Source organism: Quercus robur, chromosome 7 (assembly GCF_932294415.1).
Source record: "Quercus robur chromosome 7, dhQueRobu3.1, whole genome shotgun sequence".
NCBI classification, from domain to species: domain Eukaryota; kingdom Viridiplantae; phylum Streptophyta; class Magnoliopsida; order Fagales; family Fagaceae; genus Quercus; species Quercus robur.
The window spans coordinates 19,604,570-19,632,157 of NC_065540.1; the positions used below are offsets into that span (position 1 = coordinate 19,604,570).

Sequence of the window (27,588 nt, forward strand, 5' to 3'; positions counted from 1 at the left end):
TATATGAAAAATGAAATCTTTAATCAAACTCCACCATCACAAGAGCAACTTCCATTGCCGCTGCTAGTATCGCCTAGTAGTCGAGGTTTGATGCTGAGGCAACAACACATGAGACCCAGTAGCAACATGAAGCCCGATGCTGAGGCTAAAGCTTGTGCCCAGTTCATATAATTCTCCATCTTCACCTGCATGCCTTTTGCTCCGCCACCTGTTCTTGTTGTGAACTACTTTTCCTTTTTCCTCTCATTGTCTTAAGGCAAAAACTAGTTTGATGCTAATCATCTCAGTGCTAAAACAGCTAGTGTGGAATTGGAATAAATGGTTATCTATTGGCTCTTTTAGAGGGAGAGAAATGAATGATGCTATAAAAATTAGAGAGAAATATGATTAGTGGAGCACATGGGTTGAGCTTGAAAGAAGCCATATTAACATGGGCCAGCCTGTGAATTTAGTAGATATGATAACTCTTAATCTTTGAATGCCACATAAAATTTATTTATGTATTATGTGGGTGTCTTATATTATGAGTCACGTTCATTACAACCATATATAATAATATTATTACGGTGTTAACTATGGAAGCTAAATAAATATAATATAATAAAAAAGAATACCTCAATTGGGAACTTTTTGTAATTTGTAATTTTTTTTTTTTTTTTTTTTGGTTTTTGGTAATGCTCTTTCTTTATTTTATGTGAGGGCCAGATGCTCCTTTTGCGTAACATGAACCATGCATGATGATGCTGAAAAATCGTCAGTGAGCTACACGGCACTCACGTGCTCGAAACAACGCCTGCACAACACAAAAAGAGAAGACCTCGCAGAGAGCACCGGTGTGGTGCCGGCCAAATACCCTCCGAAGGTCAAGTTAGAACTTCTCACAACTCTAAAGTGTTAGAGAGGGTAAATTATGCGTACCTTGGTTGGTGAGGGTATTGGGGTTTTTATAGTGGTAGAGGGTTGACCTCTCCTTATTGGATTAGAAGTATTTTCCTTATAGGAGTCTCTTTAGACGTATTTTTCGAAATCATTTCCTTGTAGGAGTCTTTTTATTTAACACCAAGCGTGGGGCGCAAGATATTTCTTTATATATGCAAACGTGGAGACCAAGCAAGGCCACGTCAAGGTCGTCAGCTTTGCCTACCCCCTCGTCGGGGTCGTTAGCTTCGCCTACTCCCTCGTCGGGGTCGTCAGCCTAGTTAGGGTCATTAGTTTCGCCTACTCCCTCGTCGGCGTCGTCAGCTTCGCCTACTCCCTCGTCGGGGTCGTCAGCCTCGTTAGGGTCGTCAGCTTCACCTACTCCCTTGTTAGGGTCGTCAGCCTCGTCAGGGTCGTCAGCTTCGCCTACCCCCTCGTCGGGGTCGTCAGCTTCGCCTACTCCTTCGTCGAGGTCGTCAGCCTCGTCAGGGTCGTCAGCTTCGCCTACCCCCTCGTCGAGGTCGTCAGCCTCGTTAAGTTCGTCAGCTTCGCCTACCCCCTCGTCGGGGTCGTCAGCTTCGTCAAGTTCGTCAGCTTCGCCTACCCCCTCGTCGGGGTCGTCAGTTTCGCCTACTCCTTCGTCGAGGTCGTCAGCCTCGTTAGGGTCGTCAGCTTCGCCTACCCCCTCGTCGAGGTCGTCAGCCTCGTTAAGGTCGTCAGCTTCGCCTACTCCCTTGTTAGGGTCGTCAGCCTCGTCAGGGTCGTCAGCTTCGCCTACCCCCTCGTCGGAGTCGTCAGCTTCGCCTACTCCCTCGTCGAGGTCGTCAGCCTCGTTAGGGTCGTCTGCTTCGCCTACTCCCTTGTTAGGGTCGTCAGCTGACACTACTCCCTTCAGCTTAGTAGTGTCAGCTTTCCATTTATGACAAGTTAACCCCGTCTTCCTAAAGCTATAGACGTCCTAAAGTTGTTCGACTGCCATTTATGACAAGTGAGGCCAACGGGTCTATTTTGAACGTCGCTTCATGATACTATATTCATGAATATTCACATTCACAATATTACCCTTATCAATGCACATGCAAATGTAATCAGATGAAGCACGAGGCTTTCCAATATTAAAATACGTCGATTACATCAAAGATATATATGTTCCAAAAAGTTTCCATTTGATTTTATTAATTGCTGCACGTATTTGAACTCTGTACCCATCAATTTAGACAACATACGAAAGTTAAATTAAGAGAAAGTCAATTTAAAAAAAAAATAAACAAATAAATAATAGAGAAAGTCCATAGACACAACTTTTGTGTCATAATTTTTGTCATAATCTTATCTACTCAATTATAAGTAGTGAGAAAAAATAGTAATAATTTATCAATCACAGCCGTACATGTCATCAAGTTATGGTAAAAATTATAATAAAATATTTCTTAAAGTTCTTTTTTGCTGATTTTTTTTTTTAATTGATCTGTTGACCTAAACTTATATTGTCATTAACTTGATGTCTGTATTAGCCATATGAGGCTGTAGCAACAGGCCAATATGTGAATATGGGGACACCTGGAGAAATGATTGCTCCACCCAAAAAATACAACTTATGGACGAGATATTTAATATTTTACTACCATAATATCTGACATCTCAGTTAGATTTATTTTATTTATGAATAAATCTCAGTTAGATTTGTGCTTCTATCACCACAAAATTGTATAATGATATATTTGGAACGGAGTAAGATGAAAGAAAAAGAGAGTATAGTAAAGAAAAAGTAAAAGAATTTTGTGTTTGTGTTTGTGCTTGTGTTACTTGGACTGGAAAAAGACAAAAGGTAAGGTAATCAGTATAAGCATTGCCAAAAAAAATTTAATGTAAAAGAATTATATAAAAAAATAAAAAGTAATAACTTTTAAGCAGGAAGCAATAGTTTAGTTGAGGTAGAGCATCATCCATCATGATAATGAAGTGCGATTGTGGTTGGTTGGGTTGGTACTGTGCCACTTTTTATCTTTTAACAGTGCAAGTCGGCACATTGGTGGCATGTAAACCGCGTAGAGAAAAAAAAAAAGTCATTGCAAAATGAAAAAGAAAAAGAAAAAAAGGTTACTTTTAGCGGAATCATATCAAGATCTCACTAAAAATAAAAAATAAAACATTGATTCTGACCTGACTAAACTAAACAAAATGAAAAACATATTATGGTTCCCCGAAATTGAAATTGAAATTGAAATTATGTCGATGCCTTTGGGCACATAGGCTTCCCAGGGCATTAAGTAATCTCCCCCCTTGACTTGACAATGACAGGTAGCACTGGCAAGAAACCTTAACATTGTTTACTTGTATGCTCTAACGCGTAAAAGGAAGGGGTATTCATATTCCTCATTCTCTGCACGTCAACAAATCTGTAATCCCACATCCAAAGTTTCCACGGAATCTGTTGCTTCCCACCGCCACAATTCTATAATGATCCCCCACTGCTTTGTTACCAACTTAGAATCCGTTTGGTTGGTTGGATAGAAAAAGAAAACTAAGGAAAGAAAAATGGAAGATTCCTTTATTTGGTTAGTAAGAAATTTGATTGATGGAAAATGGTCGGTTCATGTGTTTCACTTAGAGCACATCAAAATTTGTCCACCCAAAATGAGATGAAAAATAGGTTGTAGATCTAAAAACATCTTATTACGATATTAACTAGTTTCAAATTACGATAATATAATCATATACTATAATAAAAGTTAAGATTAAAAGCTGTGTCAAGTGGCTATTCTCATTAATTAGTAAATTGATTTTATATTTTTCATTAGGATACAATGCCTTAATTAAGGGATAATATTTAACAACTATTTAATTTAAGTAAAACTTTTATCATTTAAATTTCAACAATTTAAATTCTATTCAAACTAAAAGTTTATTATAAAAAATATACATATTCTAAATTTAAATCCCACACAACCCACTTTTTTTTTCTTAAAGAAAACAACATTTTGACTAAGGAATAAGATTTAACAATAATTTAGAACAAATTTAAATTTTATTCAAACTAAAAGTCTATTATTTAAATTTTTGAGCTTATGAATCTTCATCAAGCCAAGCAGGAATAAAACTAATACTAGTAGTAAATTAATTTAATTTAATTTTGAGCCTTTCACTTTTTTTCACTCCTATCAAACACAAAATAAAAATAAAAATTTTCTATCTTCCAACATTTTCCATATTTTCCATCCTTTTTTCATGCTCCTAAGTCCTAATCACATAAGTAACCTTCCAAATTAAATACCTCATGCCCTAGAGCAAGAAATTTATCCATCTTATATGAAGGCAGAATCCAAGTTAAATATGGCTCTCTTCTTCCAGGTACAGCCTCTCAATTTCAGTCTCAGCAAACTTGTACTCCTACCATGTACAAGCTCCAATGGTACCAAAACATTTTCTAAAACTAGTTGTCGAACTGTGAGCTATGTCATTCCACCTCAAAACCAATTGGTGATGAGATAGGGAGTCAAATTGTGGTCCCTCCAACAATCCCTCCCTCGCAATGACACTCCCGTGACTCGAACTCATGACCTTGTCTCTAATACCATTTGTTAAACTATGAGCTGTGTCATTCCACCTCAAAATCAATTGGTGATGAGGAAGACACACTCAAATCTTTTATGGCATTCGACATCACACCACACGGGCCTGTCTTTAGAGTGGTTGTAAGGAGTCAAATTGTGGTCCCCAACACTAGTTTTACACTAAACAAACCAAAACATCCATTTACCCAACACGCGTAAGAACCAAAACATAAAAACCACCTCAGCTAAGCAGCTCCTGGTCAGCATGAGGAAATTTGACAAGTGATATAGCCATATAGGATGTAAAAAGCAAATAACAAAACGATCAGGAAAAGGTGAAACCAAAAAATATCACATCCCATATAGGCAATTGGAAAACTTCTATTAAACAACATAGAATTCTCCAACAACTAGAGGGCATTTAAAGTGTGCCCCAGTATTCTGGCAATGTTTATGCTTTACTGAATGTAAATGCTCCAAGGTTTCTTCTACATATGGATAACAAATGGAAACAGTTTGCTTTACAAACAAGAATAGTTCCTGACCATTTACAACTTCTTGGTGACATGCATAGAATAGCATCTTTCACCTACGAATTCCAGTCCAGCCAAAAGAGATTATTTTATACCAAAAGCAGCAGCAGCTAAGCCCAATTTGACAATAACCTGTATGAGCTGCAGAATTGAACAATCTCTGAAAAGAAAACAAATGAGTGAGAACACAACTTTTAAATGAAGCATAACTACAAACAACATTACTACCACCAATAGCAAGTTTCCCCAAGATGAATTTAATCAGTAGAAGAATGGAATGTAATAAAAAATGTATAAGGTAAGGAAAATAGTTTTTTTTTTTTTTTAAGTTAAGGAAAATAGTAATTATAAGCATAGACTATACTGCCACACAATTAGTGTGTCGAAAGTCACTATAAGGATTAAATTTTATACTGGATGCCATGACTTATAAATGGTGACAAAAACTATCCCAGCCGCTCATGAACTTCTACTCTTTCAAAGATTAATTTTCACTCTTGTCATGCAAAAACCTCACACAGTCACCATCCCCTGCCTCAAACTGCACATGATCCAAAATCTATCTCAGCCACTCCTAATACTCCTCCATAAGCTACAACCATGGGTGCTTCTCACCCTCTTCTTTGACCAACGATCCCAATCCTCCCCACACTTAAAAGCAATAATCTGTCGCCACAAATTTATAAATTGAGATTATGATATCATTGTAAGACATCTAGCCTTAAATACTAATGATATTGCCTTTGGCTTGTTAGTTTCTAATAAGGGTTTTGTTTGTTTCAGTATCCTATACAGGTTTTTCCTTTACTTCCCTCCAAGGAACTGAGGGCCTGAGGCTTCAATAGACAATCAAAGTAAATCATTGTCTCATTGCAGTACACCAATTGGTTACAGAACCAAATACAATCCATTGGTTTGCCACAAAGAAGACACCAAAAGTTGAGAGAGATTGAACTCCAACTGAAGTAATTATCTAAGCGCGCTTGACAAGTTGGAAGCTCGGATGGTGATTTAAGCAGGCAACTGCAAACCATTATGATTTAGTGAAGGAAACTTCTTTGCCGATGCTGGACTTGTAAAACGCGCAGCACAAGGTGGAATGGAGGATTAAAAATTGGAGAACGTTCGGTAAATTGGGATTTCCACCAATCTACGATGCAAGTGATCGGTCTAAGTCCTAAGAGTGTTCATTTGGACATGGAAGATTTGGACACACATATTACTGGGAATACATCACTAATGTTTGATCAAATTTCAAGAAGGCCAATTTCAATGAAGATTGATTATTTACCTTTAATAGATGAATACTTTAGTATATTGCCTATGAATATGATAGTGGATGATGATATGCTTTATTCTTATGATACTAGAGAGATGATATTTGATCATATTTGAAGATTTCATAGACTCAGGTCTGATTCAGAAATATTTAAAAAAATGCAAGGATGAAATTAAGCCAATTTTTTTAAACAATATGCAAGATGATGGTATTCTGTCCCTTGTGATTTATTGCACATGTTGAAAGCTAAAGAACAGTTCATAGCAAAAGATTATAGTGCACAATTTCTTATTAGCATATTAAGGCTGGAGATTTATTTCTCAATTGTTTAGGAGAACGAAGAAAAAAAGGATGGCAAGGAGTATTTGGGATACCAACAGACCATGGAAGATTTGAAGCCAAACATGAGGCCGAATTTTCTCCAAACTGGAGAGAACTAATGTAAGACAAATTTGAGGGGAGAAAAAATTGTTTACAGGAACTTTAGCAATACTGTGCACAGGTATTATAAATGCAGTATTGCAGCAGCCTTATTTATTTTAGTCTTTTTGGTTTATCTTTATTATGCATGGCTAGGATTAGTCCAAATTAAGGGTCATGCAGAATTGTTTCTAGGATTTTAGGGTTTCATCCTCTCTTTTTGATGAATATAAGTAGAAGATAATAACATCATTGTAAGATAGCTATTCTTCAATTTAATTGGGAAAGCTAAGAAAAGCCTCCTTGAGGTTTATTAGGATTTACATTTTGGTTGAAATGGGTTATAACTCTACTGGCTTACAACCCTAAATGGTGGCATGATGCCGCAAGTTCGATCCTACTAGTATACATGTGTGAATTACTTTATCGTAGCAAAAACATAAAGAATTTACACTCTGGTCCCTTTAGTTTCAAAATCCACTAGTCTTCTCCTTCAATATATGCTTTTTCTTACACTTACCTTATTCCGTTAACTATAACAAACTGTTAACGTACGCTACCACCTAACTAATGATTTAAGTAAACCCCAAAAATACCTTAACAATATAGAAATATGTTTCCTTACACTTATCACTTCAACATGTCATACCCAAGTGAATTACTAACTTACGATAAGTCATTTCTGCCACAAAATGACAATAATAATATAGTAAATTTTTTACAACCTATAAACATATAATAGCATGAGTGCTTTTGGTACTGAAAATTACATTGAGTTGCTAAGGGTATTAAGGCATCTAGCTTAAGTTAAGGAGCACCAAAACTCAATACCATTAGCACCTTAATCAAAATTCAGTACCATCATATATATATATATATATATAAGTAAAATTAGTACCATCATTGGACCAACAACGTTGTAAAAAAGGTGCCAAGAACATGCACAAAAAATAGCATTAGGTGTCTAGAGAATGAAATTAAACTTCATCCTTATTATAATTTTATAAATAAAACACAATGGAAAAAAATGAACATGAGATTGAGAGACACTGAAACCCTTCTTTTTAAAAAAAATAAATAGATAAATGTATAGGATATTTATGTTTTTCAATTTTGAAGTTGGAGTTTTTGTTAGAACAGTCTAGTTGACAATTTTGATATAGATGGAAATATAAGTTTTGGAGAGATAAGGATTAACGTGTATGTTGAATAAACCTCTAGGAGTTTTTTATAATTGTTCCAATATTACAAATGTTCCCTTTGGCTTGTTAGTTCCTTAAAAAACTCTAGGGTTCTCCTTATTTTAACGCCCTAAAGAGGCTTTACCTCTGTTTCCCTCTAAGAAACCCAGGTTTTGATGGACAATAGAAATAAATCTTAGTCTCATCTCATTCCCAACTGTGGAACTCCCCCATACTCTTGAAGGAACTTGGTGAACCACAACCACTTCACACCAAAATGCAACTCCAACTGGGGGTATGGGGCAGTCTGAAAATTACTTAATTTTATAAATAATCTGTTATAGTCTAAGAGGATCTAAAATCATTCATAGGATTACTCAAGTTTTATTTCCCCCGCATTAACATTTACTTCATATTTTATTATATTGTATCATCTAATATTTTAGGTTAGATCATCTTCGACCACTTAAAGTGGCCACAATTCAGGAAGAAGAGTATAATCATGCAAACGCACAGAGACTTGCAAAAGTACATATGAGCAATCAAACCAAACCAAAAATCCAAACACCCCACCCCTTCTTTTCACCTAGAAATGAAAAGCAAAGCAAACCCAAAATTACAATTATTATATGTGCTAAATGAGGAAGATAGAACTCTCCTCAATTATAAAAGTATTTTATCTAGAAAAGCAAAGCAAACCTAATTTAGGCTTTGTACTTTAACAAAAGTATTTTATCTATCTATCTATCTATCTATCTATCTATCTATATATATATATATATATATATATGTTTCTTTTTTAATTTATTTATTACTAAGTTACACCACATCTAGTAGGTCTTGAACCCATGACCTCACCCTTCACCTTGCTCTTGCAAAGGGAGGATATGTAATTCAAGCTAGAACCCACTGGCATTAATACCTTAAATCTATCATTGTAGTAAAGCCAAATTTTTCTATATTAAGATAGAGATCAATTTATCAGTGACCCAAAAATCAACCCCTGGTTTCACTTATGCGAGTGCATAGTGCCCCAAAAAATTTTAGGCCCTAATGGAGATGCTATTCTGAATTTTCTGTAAAATCAAGATATAGAATTTTAGAAGAACATCCACAGCTGAAAACTAGAAAGTCATAGTACAAATTAAGTGAGTGAACCTCATTATATAAAAACACAGTAAATGGTAAGAAGTGAACCATATGTAAAGTCCAGGGAAAGTTTTACTCACATCCAGCTAAGTTCATGTAGGCTACAGCTCGCTATAATTGCGCCACACCGCACGAAATTCTTCACGGAATGTGTTCAAACGTGCTTTCAGATTAGGTGTTCTAAAACTTGCATGCAGGATAGTAACTGAAAGAAAGAGAGAGAGTTAACCACAAAACATACAAAATGACAAGAAAAAAACATGTGAGATTTGCAGCATGCAACATACCGAGAAGCCCAATGGCCAGAGCCCACAGAACAGTTAAGAGACCACAAGAAACAAACCAGAGGACGAGACTCACTACAGAAAAAGGAGAAGGGAAAATGAGTAAAAATTTAAATAACTAATATAAGTCATATAGTGAGATATGGTTTATGCTAATCTCAACATATACAGAAAATATTAAAATGAAGCGTTCTTCTCATAATTCAAATACCAGTAGCGAATATAAAAACAAACACCCAACGAGGCCGGCCACAAATAAAAATTGCTCTTTTAGCTGATGGACGTCCACGAATAACAGGCCTGGCAGCAAAAAATACAAATTATTTCAGGAACATCACTGGGCACATTGCAGGCACATAATAAACAACCACACTTACGTAAGAGGAGGCCTCATCTTTGCTGCTAAATGTGGAGAGAATTGTCTCACGGTTCTTGTTGCCTTCTCGCTAAAAGTTCCTGCAAAGCTGCAACACAAACGCACAAAAGTACATACCACTAAGAAATGCATGCAAAAGCAAGCACAAAAACACAAACACGCGCACGCAGTTTTACATACAACGGCATACCTATCATTCAAGAAAGCAATGCTAAGTGCTGTCAGAAAAGCAGCTACAAGAGCAAGTGGCCTCCGGATAAAACCCAATCCTACAATTCATAATTCAAATATTAAAAGGCGAAAAATACACACAGTTCACATGTTTATAATCAAAAATGAGAATTTTGAAGTCGTTTTGTTGACTTACCGAGAATGACAGTGATCAAAATGAAGTAGTTGGTTCGGTAGCTGCAAATACATATTTCACAAAACATTAATAAAAACAAATACGGATGGCTGCATTTTCTGTAATCTAACAAAAAACCGAACCCCTCCACACAACCGAGCCTATCATAGCTGTAAAGCCAATTTTTGTCACTCTTTTCACTTTCTATTAATCAAAAAACACACAATTTACAAGATTATATAAAGCACTCAGAAGCTTCTTATTTCTAAATAACATACTATTTGTATTGCTATAATAATCTTCACTAAGCGTTATATAACTATTGGCCCTAACTCAGCTAGGTATTATTGATTTCGATAAAACTTTCATGCATGCTTATCGGGACCTCAGAAAACAAAGAAATTGACGATTGCGATCAAAACCGATTCAATTCACACAAGAAAAAAATGGCAGAATCAAAGCAGCGAGATGATAGAGCTAAAAAAAATTGAGATTGAATAGAAAGAAATGATCGTACTAGTAGAGATTGCATTTGAGGCGGCTACTCCATTTGGCGTAAGATCTGGGGACGGTGAATCGGGAGAAGAATTCGGAGAGAGGACGCGGCGGCGATGACCAGTCAACCTCGCGGAGAGCGTCGATCAGATCCTCCGCTGTGACGTTGCCCCAATCCATCGATTCTGGTTCAGTGTCAAACCCTAGAATAGCAAAAACACGAAGCCAAACAGGTAGAGTTTTCCTGGGAAATAGAAATTTTGGAAAGTTAGGGAGAGCAAGAAAGGAATAGAGAGGTTTAGAAGATGTTTTGTGTATGTGATACGAAGAGGAAAGGAAATGGGATATTATTATTTTCAGGAAGCGTCGAGGGAAGGAAATGGCTTTTCGTTTTTGTGAATTACGTTGGTGAACACAAGACAACAACGGAAGTTTTTTACTTAAGAGCGAGGGTACAAGGAAAATGTGAAGTGATGGAAAAATGAAAAAAGAGATAAGTTAGAAGGGGGGATGTCTGAGCCCGGGTTCGAACCGGGGACCTCTAGTGTGTGAGACTAGCGTGATAACCGACTACACCACCCAGACGCTTTGTGTTCTGATTTCCCTATTAAGCTTACTTGAAGAGGTTTTCCATGTATGAGATAAAAAAAATAATAATAATTTGCATGTGTTCAAAGGCACTTTTTTTTAATTAAAAAATTATTTGTATTTCTAAATACAAAATAACCATTTGAATACACACAAATTCTAGTCTAAAAGAGTTTTTCAAGTTTGAATGCCTAAAGAGAGTTAAGGAAAATCTTTTCAAAATTATATATAAACTTGTGTAAAATAAAGACAAATGTACAAACATGTAAGTAAGAAAGAATACAAACATGTAAGTAAGAAAGAATACAAACATATAAGTAAGAAAACATAAAAAATATGGAGTATTAAGAAAACTACCTTTGCTTATACATCAAAGAGAAAGATAGAGGGGAAGAGAAGACATTTATTTATGTTTTGTTTTGGCAACTAGGTTGCAGCTTAGAAAAAATAAAGATATATGGTAGTACCTAAATTTATGGATGAGAAGTTATAATAAACGAGTAATTATTGGATACTTCCGAAATACCATAAATGTGTACTCCCCACTCTCACATAACTGTTGGTCCTACTAATTAAATTTATGTTGGGACCCACAATTCATGTGAGAGAGCGGAGTATGCATTTATGTTAATCCTAGAGTATTCAATAATTTTCCATAATAATCTATCTATACTGCTATTTAACAGGCTTCCCCTATTTGGAATCTTCAATTTTGATGTCCAAAATACCCCTAATTTTACCAATTTTTAATGCTTAAATAATAGGGTTAGACATATAAAATTGCTAATTTAAAAACTCCTAAATTTTTACCAAATTTATAACACGTTCACATTTCCAATTAGTTTCTCCTTGCCTATATCATCATTTAGCAATTACCACTTGATGGGGATCAACTAAGTATAGCCTGTCCTAGGTTGTCGTCCACAACTTGATCACATCCAAGGACAACTACAACAGAATGACAGAATGCATGAGCAAGACCCTTCATTAAGAATAATGGGATTCGCCAAAAAGAACTCATCCATGGACGATCATGTTATAGACGACCATACCCATGGATGATCAAATTGTACTTGGTAAATTCTACAAGAAATGCTCCAAAGGTTCTACATAAGCAAAACATGACACGTTGCTTGGTACGTGGAAGGAATTCCATACTTCGTTCCACATACCCCATTTTCTTCATTACCACCAATATCACTCACGATGGTGATAAATCCTAAACAAGTAGACCCAGGTCAAACTCTCTATAAAATGAGCAGGTCCCATCTACCAAAGGTAAGTTCTAACATTCACTATTTTCCATCCTTATGTCCTAGAGAGAAAACTGACTTAACCATCGGAAAGTCTTTGGCCAAATCACACCGGTCACCTTTGATAGTTTTTTCTTTCTTTTCAAGATTCATAGTCATCACCATAGTCTGAAACATTCCAGCCTACTGATTTATAAGTATCATCACCACTTACAAGTAGTTTCAATGTTATCCACACACCCACATTTAATTTGAATTCAAATAAAAATAATTACCATAATTTACATCCCAATACTCCCTTATCAGTTGCTCAACTCCAAGTTTCCATCCATTCGTATCTATTTGCCAACTTTTTTTTAGGCAAATTACAGTAAACTCACTTGTGATTAGGTCCGTTTTTACTTTTCCTACTCGTGGTTCAAAACTTAACACTTTGCCTACCTGTGTTTAGATCTGTTTTTTATCTCCATTACCCACCCCTCCCTTTGTTGTTAGAAAAAAAAAATTAGGGAAAAACAAACATAACAAGAATAAAAAAGTTAGGGTTTTTTTTTTTTTTTTCTATTATATACACTCGGTTCAAATTAAATATTAAAATTGGAAAAAAAAATGGTTTCTTTTATATAAATATGAATCTTTTATGTAGTTAGCTATGGGTCTGAACAATGAAGTCAAGGTTAGCTTGTTGAACTTGTAATCATAGCCAATAAATATAAGACACCTCATTAAAAATGCTCACGTCAACCTACCTGCTAGCTCAGCACACGCTCTGCTAACTTCTACTAAAACCGTTAGGGTTTGTGAAAATTAAAATTTAAACAAATTTTTGCTCACAGTCACAGATAAGCTCCATCTTCTCACCTACGACTACAAGTTACTCTCTTTCTCTCTCATGAATGGCGACTCAAGCACCATGGACTTTTCCTCTCTCCCTCTCTCATCTCCTTTAACATTGTGTCCATTCAGCACCTTGCAATCGCCGTCATTGATTCTGATGCCATTTTGGTTATCATTAAAAACGAAAACCGATCTAGCCCATGGCCGTGTGGTAACATCTCACTCTTTGGTCTGACTCGAGAACTCTCCAAACTTCTTTCTATGCATCTTTTCCTTTTCTAATCCATCGACCCTGGGTCCAGTCTTGTTGGAGTGACCAGCCATCTGTAAATGATGGGTGCACCTAAAAAGAAATCATCTTTTGTGGAAATTTGTTCTTTTCTTGCACCCTATGTTTCTTTTATGAAAAATAATGTTATATTGTTTAAGTAATGAAATCCACCTATTATAGCTGATTATGATAGTTTTATTCTTTTATATTGGTGTCTTTTTATTTTATTTTTTTTGGCTTTCTTCCAAAAAGAAAACCGGATTTATCTTTAATTTTTATGATATTCACTTAATTTTTTAATCTTTAATTTTTAATAGGTACTTTGCAACAATACAAGAACCTAATAATATAGTTTTTATTTAATCTGAAGCATGTTATATAATTTCCAAAAGTTATGGGATTTATGGCTTGCTTTGATACCCCACCCAAGTTTTATCAGCATAGTGTAGTCTTTATGTTTTTGGCTTTCTACTATTGCAACAATGATTAGAAAAAAGAAGCAAGCATTTGTTCATTAGTTAGGTGTATCTCGTTTAAACCTTTTGAGTCTTTCTTTGGTGAGAAATATGAAGTATAATTGATTTTGATATAAGTTAAAAAAGGAATCTTGAAGTTGATCACTGTCCATAAAGAAGTTATGTAGCATTGACCTCTAAATTAGTAGACAATTGATTCTAAAAAAGTTAGTGTTTTAGATATACTGATTATGTTTGTATTTGCTTCATTTCTATAGTTCTACTATTATTTCCTATTTTCTCTTATTATATGGTATTTTGTATTCATGAGGTTGTTAGAAATTTTTGTCTCATTACTTGGTTTGTTGAACTTTAGCTTTGAATTTGTGTGGTGTGGATTGACATTCTAAAATTTGTGCTCAAGTACTATTTTTGGTTCAATGAAATTGATGCTCAATTGCAAAACCTTGATATCAAATTTTAAGGACTGATTCTTTCAATCTTTTGTACTTTGCTTATTTCCACTCCTCTGCTGTGCAACAATGGAGTGAGCCAACTAATGAAGCTATTCAAGGACTCAGAAGGTGCTCTTGTGCTAGTCAAGAACTTGACTTATAGGATTTTAGTATTGGATGTGTTTGGCTATTGGTGTGCATTCAATTCTACTCAGCCAAATTCAATACTTCCAGATTTGGTCATCTATTACAAAACGTCAAAGATGAGATAGCCTTTTTGCAGTGTTGAGTTTAAACTTGTACGTAAGACAAGCAATACAAGTGCTTATTCTCAGCATGGTTATAGGTAGAGCCTTTGGACAATAGTCGCGCCACTTGAGATCGACAAAGCAACTGAGAAGCCCATATTTTTCCTTTTTTTGGTGGGAATTATGTATTATAATGGTGGGAAAAATTGGCCTTGTAATCAAATTCAACATTTCAATTAAATTTGTACATTTTTGGAATAATTTCTTTTTGTTATTTTTACGTGTGTTTTGCTTTAATATTGCATTTGTCACCTTTTTTTGTTTTGTTTTTTTTTTTTTTTTTTTTTTTTTTTTTGGAGAAAAAGGTTGTACTTTTATTAAACTTCAAAGCCCATTCCAAAATAGTATCATCAATGATATTTGCAATAGTCAGAAATTTCTTCCAGCCATATGACTTTATCTTAGTCATATCTTCCAAGAATTGTGCATGTCTTGCAAGTGTATGAGTTGCATAATTCGCATCTCTGCTGTGCTCAAAGGATCAGCCTCTTAATTGATTTGCTAGGTGTCTTATATACTCTATGTCATAACCAATAAATTGGTTACTCAATTATGCGTTGTCTACTAAAAAATTGTCGTAGACAATAAAGTGTTGAGTTTAAATTGGTTAAAAAATGTCTAAAGACAATAAAGTTTCCATTCAAGACTTGCATTTGGAGGATGATTTATCTTTTTATGTCCTCTTTTGCTTTAGGACCATATTCATCAAGGCCTTATTAAAGTTTTATGTTATTTGGTTTTAGGCGAAAAGCATATTTTCGTCCCTATATTTTCAGGCGATTCTCATTTTAGTCCCTAGATTTTATTTTTACCGCTTTTAGTCCCTATTTAGAAAAATGCCTTCTGTTTTAGTCCTTTCTGTCAGTGCCGTTAGGGCACTGACCTACGTGGCAAACGGAAGTATTAAAATAATAATAAAAATTTTTATTTTGACATTACAAAATACCACGTCAGCATCTAAATTAAAAAAATTAATTTATTAATTTAAATTAAATAAAAAAAATTGAAAACATAATTAAAAATAAAAACAAGAACACAAACAACAAAATTTAAACACAAAATTTAAATTTAAGAACACAAAATTAAAAACCAAAATCACAAACCCAGAAAATAAGAACACAAAATTAAACTTCAGACCCACATCAGATTAAACATGAAAACAAAATTTAAAACCCAAAAAATTTGAACAAGAAATTGAAACCCAGCCATCAAGAAGAAGAAATTGAAATTGAACAAAACCCTAACTTTATTCATCAGATCTGAGCTCTAAAAAATCACCTCCGTGGATCCCAATTCCACAGACGACGAAGCTTTGTTCTTGGCTTTGGATTTGGACTTATCGTCCTCGCCTTTGTAGTACCCATCACCCTAACCCAAAATAGAGACACCGTTGGAATAGTCGTAGGAGCTCTGCCAAAAGATAGCGTAGGTCCAACTCTTGCGAGCACCTTCGATTAAAGCTTGGAGGCGTTGTTGGAGCGTTTCTTGGTTGAAGAGAGCAACGGAGGGCTGTGATTGAGAGACAGTGGGCATGGGTGTGGGTGTTGAGGTCGAAGCTGCAGAAGATATCTAGTGATGGAGTTGAGGTTGTTGCTGCTGGGAAGGAGGTGGTGGCCAAAAATTTGAGAGATCGGAACTCATGAAATTTCTGGGTTTTATGTGTGTTTGTTTCCCAAGGAAATTTCTAGGTTTATGGGTTTGCTAGAGATTGGGTTAGTTACTGTGTTTATGGGTTTGTTTCTTGGATTTATTTTTTGTTTTTCTAGATTTGATGGAGATTGGGTTTGGTTGCTGGATTTGGATTTGGCGTTTGCTAGAGATTGGTTTGGTTGCTTCTTGGATTTGGACAGAACATGAATAAAATTTCCTGTTAGTATTTAATTTAATTTTTTTTTTCTTTTTTTGTTTGTGTTCTTCTGATATGGGTTTAGTTCTTGGTTGCTGGGTTTGGTCTCTGAAGAACATGAAGAACAAGTTGAAGAACATGAATATTAAGAAAAGAAAATTTTAATTAAAATTTTAAATTAATTAGATTTAAGGTTTTTCTTTAAATTTAATTTTTTAAAAGTAATTTCTGATGTGGGTTTAAAAAAATAAAATAAAATGCTGATGTGGCATATAAAAATGCCAAATAATATTTTTTTAATAATATTTTAATGGCCACATCAGCGCCACATCAGTGCCACGTCAGCTAATAGGGTGTTCCGTCTGCCACCTAGGACTTTGCCGTTAGGGCACTGACGGTAAGGACAAAAACGAGATCGCTTTTTTGATTTTAGGGACTAAAAGCGGTGAAAATAAAAGATAGGGACCAAAGTGGAAATCGCGTGAAAATGTAGGAACGAAAATGGGTTTTTCGCCTTGGTTTTAAAGAAGAAGGTAGAAACGACAATGTTTCTTCAGAATCTAGAGAATACTTGCAAATTTTTTTTATTTGGAACTCACGGAACAACTCATGGAAAATGTAGACAATACATTATAGAAGCACTCATGGAAAATGTATACAATACATTATAGAAACACTGATAGGAAAATCCTTGAAAAACTTGGATACAAAATGGCACTAATGAAGGGGAATTCCCTTACCTCCCAAAATATAGTATTTTTCTTCTAATCAAGATACTTCACTGAAACAAGCTGGAGAACCGGTAGCAAAAGATAAAAGCTAATAACAACAACCAACAAGAATCCAAATACATGAAACACTTCCAAAAGTTTCCAAAAACAAAAATAAGATGGGACATTCTCTTAGCTCAAAAATCAACAAGAGTAAGTGTTCTCATGACAATTTTTTTTGCTAGCACCATTGCAATTCCGGTTTGAAAGTAGAGAACAGTTGTAATAGTAAGTTCTACTTGTCTCATGAACTTCCTATGGTTCTCGGTTCTTGAATGGACTATACTGATGGTAACATGACATCTTCCCTCTAAGAACATTTAAAACATTGCATCAATTAGAAAGGAACAAAAATGAACCAAATTAAAATTAATATAAACTATAATTAGAAATAGCTTATGAACTCTCTTACTTAGTTCATTGTGGCCATTGAGAACAAGAAATAAATGACACTATTGATAAAACAAGTATGCCACAAGAATTTCCAAATTTACCTCTTGGCTTTATGTGTAATCTAATTGTTTGGAATTATAAATCAATGAGCCTCTTTGGGAAGCAGATGAATTCTATAAGGTTGTGTTTAGATGGCAACACTTGGATTTGAATTTGGATTTGAAATCCATTGATTTAAAATGCCTTGATTTGAAATCCCTTTATTTTAAAATTCTTTGTTTGGGTCTTTTTAAACAAGGAATGATTTGAAATTCCATTATTTGGATACCTAAATTTGGATTTGGATTTAAGATCAATAAAATACATCTTTTTAATTATTATTTTTCTTAATCCTTCTACATTTCAATTTTAAATACATGAGGTAATATTGATAATTCAATTGACAAGATGATGTCTAAATATTTTTAGTCATAGCCAACTAAAAAAATATCTTACCAACTATTGACAACTAAAATGTTTTATATCAACTAGAAAGGACACCCAAATGCATAAGTTTTTTACATTCAAAATCTCAAACTAAAAATTCTAAAGTTATTAAAAACTAAAAAGTTATAAATCAACAGAGATAAATTAAATATCCAAAATACACGACTTCCAAAAGAACAAATTAATGGGGACTAAGTAGAAGTTGTATCAAATCCTTTTTATCATCATAATTTGAAAGACTTTTCAAAAACTTAAAGCCCTCTGCATTTCCATGCATTAACTTCTCAACTATTTTGAATATTTCAAGCCGCATGAGTCCAGACACTTTTGAAACCACTGCATGTATCTCTTCACCAGAAGGTTGTGATTTTTTATTTTTCATTACTATGAAGTAGTCTTTTACAAATGAACAATACTCTTTAAGAGAGGAACCAATATCTACAATGACTTCAATGAGTGGATCTTTCCTACTCTTTTTCTTTGGTGAGGCTCAACTGCAGAACTTATTAATACAGAATGCTGATGTGCTTGTTATGCCTATTAGACAAGACTAATACCAAATAAATAGGATGAATAACTATTGAAATATAAATATGGGGAAGATGTTTGTTATAGTTGCATGAGCTTGTATCAGCTTCTACTCCTAAGATAAACTATATTAACCCTGAACAGTTTCAAATCAAGCTCAAGATAGTTTGAACATGATGCCCAATCACATGGCACATACAATACAGGTTTGGTCACAACTTTACTACATAATGTAACTCAATCATGATGATATTGCTTCAATGGCTCATTCCTGTATTCTACAGTTTAGAAACCAAATGCATAGTTAAGAAAAAATAAGGATAATTATAACAATAGCATCAACAAATCAATGTTTCAAAATTGGTTAAAATTTATCATAGAAACACATAATTAGAACATACCACACCCTTCAGTATAACATCTATTTCAGAGTCACTACTCTTATAAACAACTCTAGGGCTATCAATCAAATTGATCCTCTTTATGAGGATAATATATACTAGCACACTTTAGTCTCACCAAGAATAGGAGCAATTTTGCAAACCTTTGAAGAAGAACACAAGCATGTCAATAAACCAAACCATTAAAATTAAGAACGCAAGAAGAACACAAACTTGTCACATAAAAGCAAGAGATCACAAATGTCATTAAAATTAAAGTCCTTTTTTTTCCCTCGTATTAGTAAAATGGATGCTCTCTTTCTTGACCAAATAAATTGGACTTTCTCTTATTTTATGGATAAGAAAAATTGAACCTGTTTTTCCTTAAGAAGGAACACAAGGATATTAATCCAAAGAATGACACTCTTTACCAATGTCCTTTGCTGGCAAGCTTCTTGGTATTGGCAATAATGGTAAAATGTGTATGTAATGTGTAATTTGAAGCATCCAAAGAAATCATTTTGTAATGTAAGATCAAGATTTAATCAAAGAAGACACTACTAGAATTGCATAAATTTTACATGACAAAATAACTTGTACTAACCGACAACAAAAAAGAAAATTCATAGCTTTAAACCATCATCTCAAAGTGTAAGTGTGTAGTCCAATAGGTATCTTCTAAGTACTACAACTCCTTTAGAAAATCAAAGAATTCTCAAATACCATTGTAATACCAAACCAAAAAGGTTCATTTCTCATAATTCTAACACACGCCCACCGAGTGTTATTCCAAACTCACACCAAAAACAAAGATAATTTCACATGCTGAAGCTGATCAAACATTATAGGAGGATGAAGTACCATTTGAGCCAGCTCATCACATATACACTCAATAACAATCAATGGTAACTGGCATCTTCTAAGCACTACAACAACTCCAATATCACATCAAAAAAATTCCCAAATACCATTGCGATACTAAACTAACAAAAAAAATATTCATTTTTTTATAATTCTAACACATACCCACCAAATATTATTCCAAACCCACATAAAAAACAAACACAATTTCACATTTTAAGTTGATCAAATAGTACAAGTGCACTATAGCAAGAACTCTGTATAGGCAATTATGAACTTTCTTTACATTATTTCAAATGAATATTCTCTCACTTATTACTTCACAACTCATAGACTCTTCATAGAAGCATTTCATCAAACACATAATTTGCATTACAAACCCACAAACGAAAATACAAATAGAAAATAAAGATAAACCCAAAACAAATTATTGAAAATACCATGAAAAAAGATGCACAAAAAAAATCAAACAAATCAAATGAAACCCAAACAAACCCACAAAAATTCAAATAAAACCAATAGAAAAACCCACAGCATTTGTGGATTTAGATTTAGTAGAAAGAGAGAATTAGAGAGGTTAAAGAGAAAAATAAGAGTTGAGAGAAACAAACTTGAAGTTGTGGAGAGAGTAAGGGAAGAAAAGCTGGTGAGTTATAGCTAGGAAGAGAGACACGGAGAGAAGCTAACTGAGAAAGAAATAGAGAACACAGTGAGTGAGAGATTTCCAAATTCCACCGTGTGATGGTATTTGAAATCCATGGATTTAGGCTTTTGTTTGGATTTGGGACCAAATCCAAATCCATTTCTTTTAACTTACCCAAACAAAGAATTTGGATTTGGGCCCCTTCAAATCCAAATCCATGGTATCCAAATAGACAGTAATGATAAAGTATAAAAACACATTATATCAAAACAAAACTTTGTACACATAGTATTGAATAAATGAATTGTGTCAATTTGCCTGACTAAGTTGGACTATAATATCGGTACCTTGCAACATAGATGTAAATGGTACATTTACACAGCTCATATCTTAAATAGAAAATAACTCATAATTAGGTATCAAGTACGGCCACAACTATAACTATACATTATAGATATGATATTTTTTTATATTATAGGTATACTTAATACCTGAGAATGCATTGTCAAAGGCGAGTAAAATTGACCATATAAGTTAACACCTATAAAGCCTATATAAGAGTAAGGATTAGGTGGTTGACAGATTGGTGTATTGTATGTGCCACCAAATGAGACATTTGAATGCTCTTCCACTGCTTGTTGTTTTCTTTTTCATACGAAACTGTACATTAAAAAAATCACACACAAATTAAGAATTTAATATACAAAAAATATTTATTGATGATAAAAATGTAGCACATATTTAGTTTTTTTATAAAAAAAATTACTCACTTGAAGAAGATGCATCTTTAGATGTGTTTGCCTTGCTCTTCTCAAAGTGCCCTTTAAGTCTAGTATTTCTTAAACCTTTTGATCTCACACATGAGGGATTTAACACTAACACCTCATTTGGCAAGCAAAGCATTTTATTAGTGGTGTCACATTGTATAACTTCATTTTCTTTCACATTTGCATCTGCACCAAACTTGAACCTTGATAACTCCCTTTCAATTTTTTCATCAAGTTCCAATAGCATTTTTTTGGCAAATTCTCTTAAGGCTATTCTCCCATTGACTTTTACATATGACTGTATTAGCTATACGCATCATGCTATTACGCCATACTATCTTTGCCTCTTTATCATTGCTAAGTGAATGGTTGTCTTGTTCATAAGTCATCATCCTCTTCTTATCCTCTTTTGTCCAACATTTCAAAATGTATTGACATGGAATTCTAGTTAATTTTTTTATACTAAAAACCCGCAATGCATGACAATAAAGAATGCCCAACAACTTAAATTTCTTACAAGAACAAGAAATATTGCTATTGAGATTAGGCCTGTTCGTTGATCCACCGGCGCCAACTGAAATTGGTTTAACCGCATCGATCCGCCCCCTTCAGGCCGTCGCAGTCGAAGGTCTTCGGTACGGTGGTTGGTGGCATCTCTTCAGTGCCGACGTCGGACCGATGCAGCCATCAGCGTCGGAATATGCACACCATCGAGAACCGAACCGCACCGAGGATATTTAATATAGGCTCAGTTTCTCACAATCTCACCCGTGTGTGAAGTCAAAAAAATATAACGTTAGTGTGCCTTTCAAAAATTAAAAAATTATAGCGTGTGTCAGTCCTCAAGTCTGAAATAGTCTCACTCACTCTCAGGTCTTGTCTAAGACTCTAAGCTGTCTTGCATTTAAAAAAAAAAAAAAAAACAACGATGCCATATTTGGTAAGTGTTTAAGTCACTGTGTAAGATTTTTTTTTCTTGTTTAATTTCAGCCACACACGTACCCTGACTGAGTTAGACTCTAACTTGTCTCTTTCTCTCTTTTTTAGACTTTTGCTCTTAAGCTCAACTCACTTAATCACTCAACTCAGTCATATTCATTTTCTTCCAAGTTCCAACCCCTAATCCTGCCAAACAAAGTCTCTCAATCTCAAAATGTCATTCTCCCACCCAACCATTTTCTCCTCTTTTGCTCTCAGTCCATAATTTTTCTTCCAAACCCTAATCCCGCCGAACAAATAGTAAAGTTTTCCTCTCAATCTCAGATTCTCAAGCTCCCACCTAACCATTTTTCTCTAATCTTTTGCCCTCAGCCACATAATTTTTTTTCCATGCCCTAATCCCACCAAGCAAAGAGTAGATTTTCCCTCTCAAATTCTCAATCTTAGGCTCCTAGTCCCACCTATGAGCTAACCTTCTACTCTTTAAGAACACAAGCTCTCAGTCTCACACTCTCATCAAGACTCGTCTCTAATTCTCAGTCTCTCTTTCACAAAGAAAGACTTTCCTCTATGTCAGTCTCCTTCTCATCTCCGTTCTCCAATATGGTTTTGTCTTTGGTAACCCTAACCCCTAATTTTTTTGGCTTTCTTTTGAGTTCACTGAATGTTTCTTGTTGATTCTAATTTTTGTTTTGTTTGGGTTATTTTCTTGTAATTTCAGGGGTAATTTAAGAGATTCAACTTTAGCCTAGTAAAGGACTAAATCTCAAAGGCTTAAAGAGTTCCTAGGTATTTTCTCATACTATTTATAATTTTTTTTTGAGTTCACTAATGTTTGATTTTTTTTTTCCTATGCTGTTTGGAGTTGTATTCTTGTGGTTGTAACTAGATAAAGAAGTCTGTTAAAAAGAAGTCAAAATAGGCTCAAAATGTTATTTTTTAAAGGCCTAAAAGCCCAAAACTTAGAATAGTAATTTTTAAAAGTCCATCCCATATAATCGAATGAACTACATCGAGCCACTAAGATTAACCGCACCTTGTGTAGACCAATTCTTACCTTCCAAAAGTGAGGTGCGATCAAGCATAGGGTGAAACCGCACCCTATAGGCGTGGTGCAAGAAACCTCTCTAAAACCGACCGAACCGAACTGTGTACACCCCTAATTGAGATAATCAAATCAGACAATACGTACTCTTTCACTATTTTCTTCTTTAACCTCAAAAACACCAATTGTATCTTGGCAATCAACTTGATCCCAAACCATTGCAAGACTATTAAGAAATTGATTTTCAAATAAATTGAATATCTTATAGGTATAAACTTGAGCTGCATGACCCAAAATGCCACTCTTCTTAACTACTTTTTGTGGGACACCTTGCTTACATCGAAAATCTTCATCAAAATCCGAGGAACGTGTACCTACTAATACATTTTCATATTCGATTACAAACTTAGTGAGGCCAATTGTTTTATTTGCTATACCATTCAAAACATGGTTCGTGCTCTCACTCCTCGAGGAAGATTTAAATTCAGCTGTGAGAAAAAATCCTTAGTGAACGCAATGCTCCACTTATGTCAAACTTTGTACTTCATATTAAGCTAGTGATAATTCTCAATATCAAATTTTTGTGCCATTTGATCCCATGTGTGTTGAAATTCCAATTCTGAATCACATTATTTTTGGCACTTGTTGAAAAAGTAAATGAACTCTGACTTAGAGTTTAAGTCTCTTAAGTGGGAATGAGCATTTTTTGAAATATGCCACAAATATAGCCAATGATGTTTATCTGGAAATACTTCCTCAATGGCATTTGACATAGTTTGATCCTGGTCAGTGAAAATTGTTATAAGCGATCGATTCCCCATTGAATTTAAGAATGACTTAAACAACCATTTAAATGAATCAGTGGTCTCGTCCAAAAGGAATGCACATCCAAACATAACATTTTGCCAATGGTGGTTAACACCTACAAATAGAGCACAAATCAAATTATATTCGTTGGTATGGTATGTAGTGCCAAATACCACTACATCTCCAAAACAATCATAATCAACTCTTGATCTCCCATCTCTCCAGAAAAAATTTGTCATGCAATTATCTTGATCTACTTGAACTGTGTAAAAAAAAAAAACATGGGATCTTCTGTATGCTTAGACTTAAAATGATTCAATAAGCTTTGAGCATCTCCAACACTAATCATTGTCATCTTTTGTACATTCACATGATTATAACAATCTCTTTCGGTAAAGCCCACATTTTCACTCCCTCCAACTTCTTTTGTTAGATATGAATAAGCATTCTTTGTACTTATACTTGCATTCACCATGGTATCAATTACATCTGCCTTAGATTTTGAAATACAACGACCAGATATTAACAAATGCCTCTCTGATTGTAGTGCAAGTTCATGATTATGCTCTGGATTAAATGCACTAACCCTCCAAACACCATTTTCAATTGTGAAACGAACAAATGCTTCACAACCAGTTCTAGTCTCTAGTCTCTTTGAATATTTCTCTTTACAAAAATCTTCATATAGTTTAAAACACTCCTTAAAACATAGAAATTCACGTTACTTTATGTTCTTCGTCCCATTATAATATCTAGGCTTTCCTTTTCGAATACTAAAACCCATTTGCAATGCATATTCATTATATAAAGTATATGCTTCATCTGCCTCATGGACCACCTTATTCAACAAATTTTCATCACTATCTTCTAGTCTTGCTACAAACATGCAATCCCTTTCAATTTCTTCAATATCACTTGATTTGCAAATAACTACAACAATTTTTATGAAAAATATAAATATTAGAAACAAAATACTAAGGAAATATTAGAAACAAAAATATAAATATCACTTGGTTTGCAAATTACAATACAATAATTATATCATGTTTAGAATTTTTTTATTTTTTTATTTTTATTATCAATATGCACCATGTTTACAATTTTGTATGTCTTCTGAAAGGCCTATGGTACACTTGATCGCAAAACTCTTATGTTTAGGCACAACAATAACAACAAAGTTTTAGTACCAAATTTTTTAATATTAATTTATTTAATTATTTTTTTGGGATTGACCATGGATAACAACAACAATAACAACAAAATTTTAGTCTTAAATTTTTTGGGTTGATTAAGGATACTCAATGAAAAAAATATTATAATAACAAAAAATTAACAATAAATATTGTAAAGAGCAAAAAAATAAAAATAAATAAAGCAATACATTTTTATATAGTTTTATTTGAGAGCAAGTATATCACCACAAATTATTAAACATTCTTTCAAAACATAAATTTAATCAAAACAAGACAAAACAAAATATACCTTTATCACTTTCCAAGTCCATTAATTCTACCATGCTTTTACTTGAAACCCAAAAAATAGTAACTTGTTTGTTCCTTTGTTCCACCACTTGTCTTCTACTGAGAGTTTTGTTTTGCTGTCTATATTCTTTATGGCTTTTAAGCCTTTAAGTTGAGAACCCTATATTACTATTATCACTTATTTTATTGATGTGAGCCCAAATATTTTGACTAAGCTTCATGAGGCATACGTGCAAAATTTGAATTTGGCTTCACGTTAACAGACGTCAAAAGACATCAATTATTATGATGCGTTGGCAGGTAGGTTGACGTGAGCATTTTTAATGAGGTGTCTTATAATTATTGGCTGGGAGTACAAGGTCAGCCTGCTGACCTTGTACTCCGAGACTACACAATAATTTCTCTTATTTAAGGGACTTCCCCTATTTGGAATCTTCAATTTTGATGTCCAAAATACCCCTAATTTTACCAATTTTTAAAGCTTAAATAATAAAGTTAGACATATAAAATTGCTAATTTAAAAACTCCTAAATTTTTACTAAATTTATGACACGTTCACATTTCCAATTAGTTTTGTCCTTGCCTGTATCATCATTTACCAGTTACCACTTGCAAGTAGTTTCAATGTTAACCACACACCCACATTTTATTTTGAATTCAAATAAAAACAGTTACCACAATTTACATCCCAATACTCCCTTATTAGTTGCCCAACTCCAAGTTTCCATACGTTCATATCCATTTGCCAACTTTTTTTTAGGCAAATTACAGTAAACTCATTTGTGGTTAGGTATGTTTTTACTTTTTCTACCATTGGTTCAAAACTTAACACTTTGCCCACCTGTGTTTATCTATGTTTGGTCTCTATTACCCGCCCCTCCCTTTGTCATTAGAAAAACAAATTTTTAGGGAAAAACAAACATAATAAGAATAAAAAAGTTAGGGTTGTTTTTTTTTTTTTTTCTATTATATACACTTGGTTCAAATCAAATATTAAAATTGGAAAAAAAGATGGTTTATTTTATATAAATATGGATCTTTTATGTAGTTAGCTATGGGTCTGAACAATGAAATCAACCCATTCTTTGGTAATGACAAAGCTGAGGAGAATATCAATGCTTTTTGAAGCCGATTCATTCTTTGTATAGATTTGGATCTATTATGTTGCTTGTAGAGGATCATTATGGGGTTGCTGTAGCTTTTGTTAAGAGTTGTCAAGTTTGGTAATAAGATTTGGATTTTTGCTACAGAGCCTGCAATGGCTGTGGCTTGATATTTGGAATTGTTGTGGAGGTTGGTATGGAGGTTTTGGTTAAAGGGATTTGGGTTGTCTAGGGATTGGGATAAGTCTAATTAGTAAAAAGAGTTTGACAATTCAGATTGTGAGTTGGTGCTTATGTGTAATTTTTAAACAATAAAAAATGTCATGTCACTTAAAAATTGACATGTCATTGTTCTATTAGACACATAAGTAATAAAAACTAACCGAAGTTAATTGAAGGACCAATACAACTCATTTTTAAAACTTGAGGAATTAATGGAGCTCACTTGAAACTTGAGCAAGAAAGAATACAAACATGTGAGCAAGAAAACATAAAAAATATTGAGTATTAAGAAAATTACATTTGCTTATACATTGAAGAGAAAGATGGAGGGGAAGAGAAGACATTTATTTTTGTTTTGTTTTGACAACTGGGTTGCAGTTTAGAAAAAATAAAGATATATGGTAGTGCCTAAATTTATGGATGAGAAGTTATAATAATAGTTTTATATATGAGTGTTTTTTTTATTCAAAATAAAGAAGAAAATATTTGAAAAATTAAAAAACACAAAAAAAAGAGATAATGAGTAAGGAAACCGCAAATTAAAAATAAAAACGAACAGTTAAGTCTTGAAAAAGGAGGGAAATTTTTTTAAAACATTGGCTTAGCATTTTGAGT

General features: G+C 34.0%; 1 protein-coding gene and 1 non-coding gene across 2 annotated transcripts; both read right to left on the bottom strand.

The window, feature by feature from the left end:
• Positions 1-4,808: 4,808 nt before the first annotated feature.
• LOC126692669 (PRA1 family protein A1) lies at positions 4,809-10,980 on the bottom strand. The gene is made up of 8 exons (XM_050388363.1): positions 10,558-10,980; positions 10,062-10,102; positions 9,885-9,963; positions 9,696-9,782; positions 9,530-9,618; positions 9,322-9,393; positions 9,115-9,239; positions 4,809-5,165 (listed from the first exon to the last, which is right to left on the bottom strand). Exons 1-7 carry the CDS (start codon positions 10,713-10,715, stop codon positions 9,136-9,138), a joined length of 630 nt encoding a protein of 209 aa, XP_050244320.1. The 5' UTR covers positions 10,716-10,980; the 3' UTR covers positions 4,809-5,165; positions 9,115-9,135.
• Positions 10,981-11,046: 66 nt separating this feature from the next.
• TRNAV-CAC (transfer RNA valine (anticodon CAC)) lies at positions 11,047-11,120 on the bottom strand. Its single transcript has one exon. It is a non-coding gene; the product is annotated as a tRNA-Val (tRNA).
• Between the last annotated feature and the right edge of the window lie 16,468 nt (positions 11,121-27,588).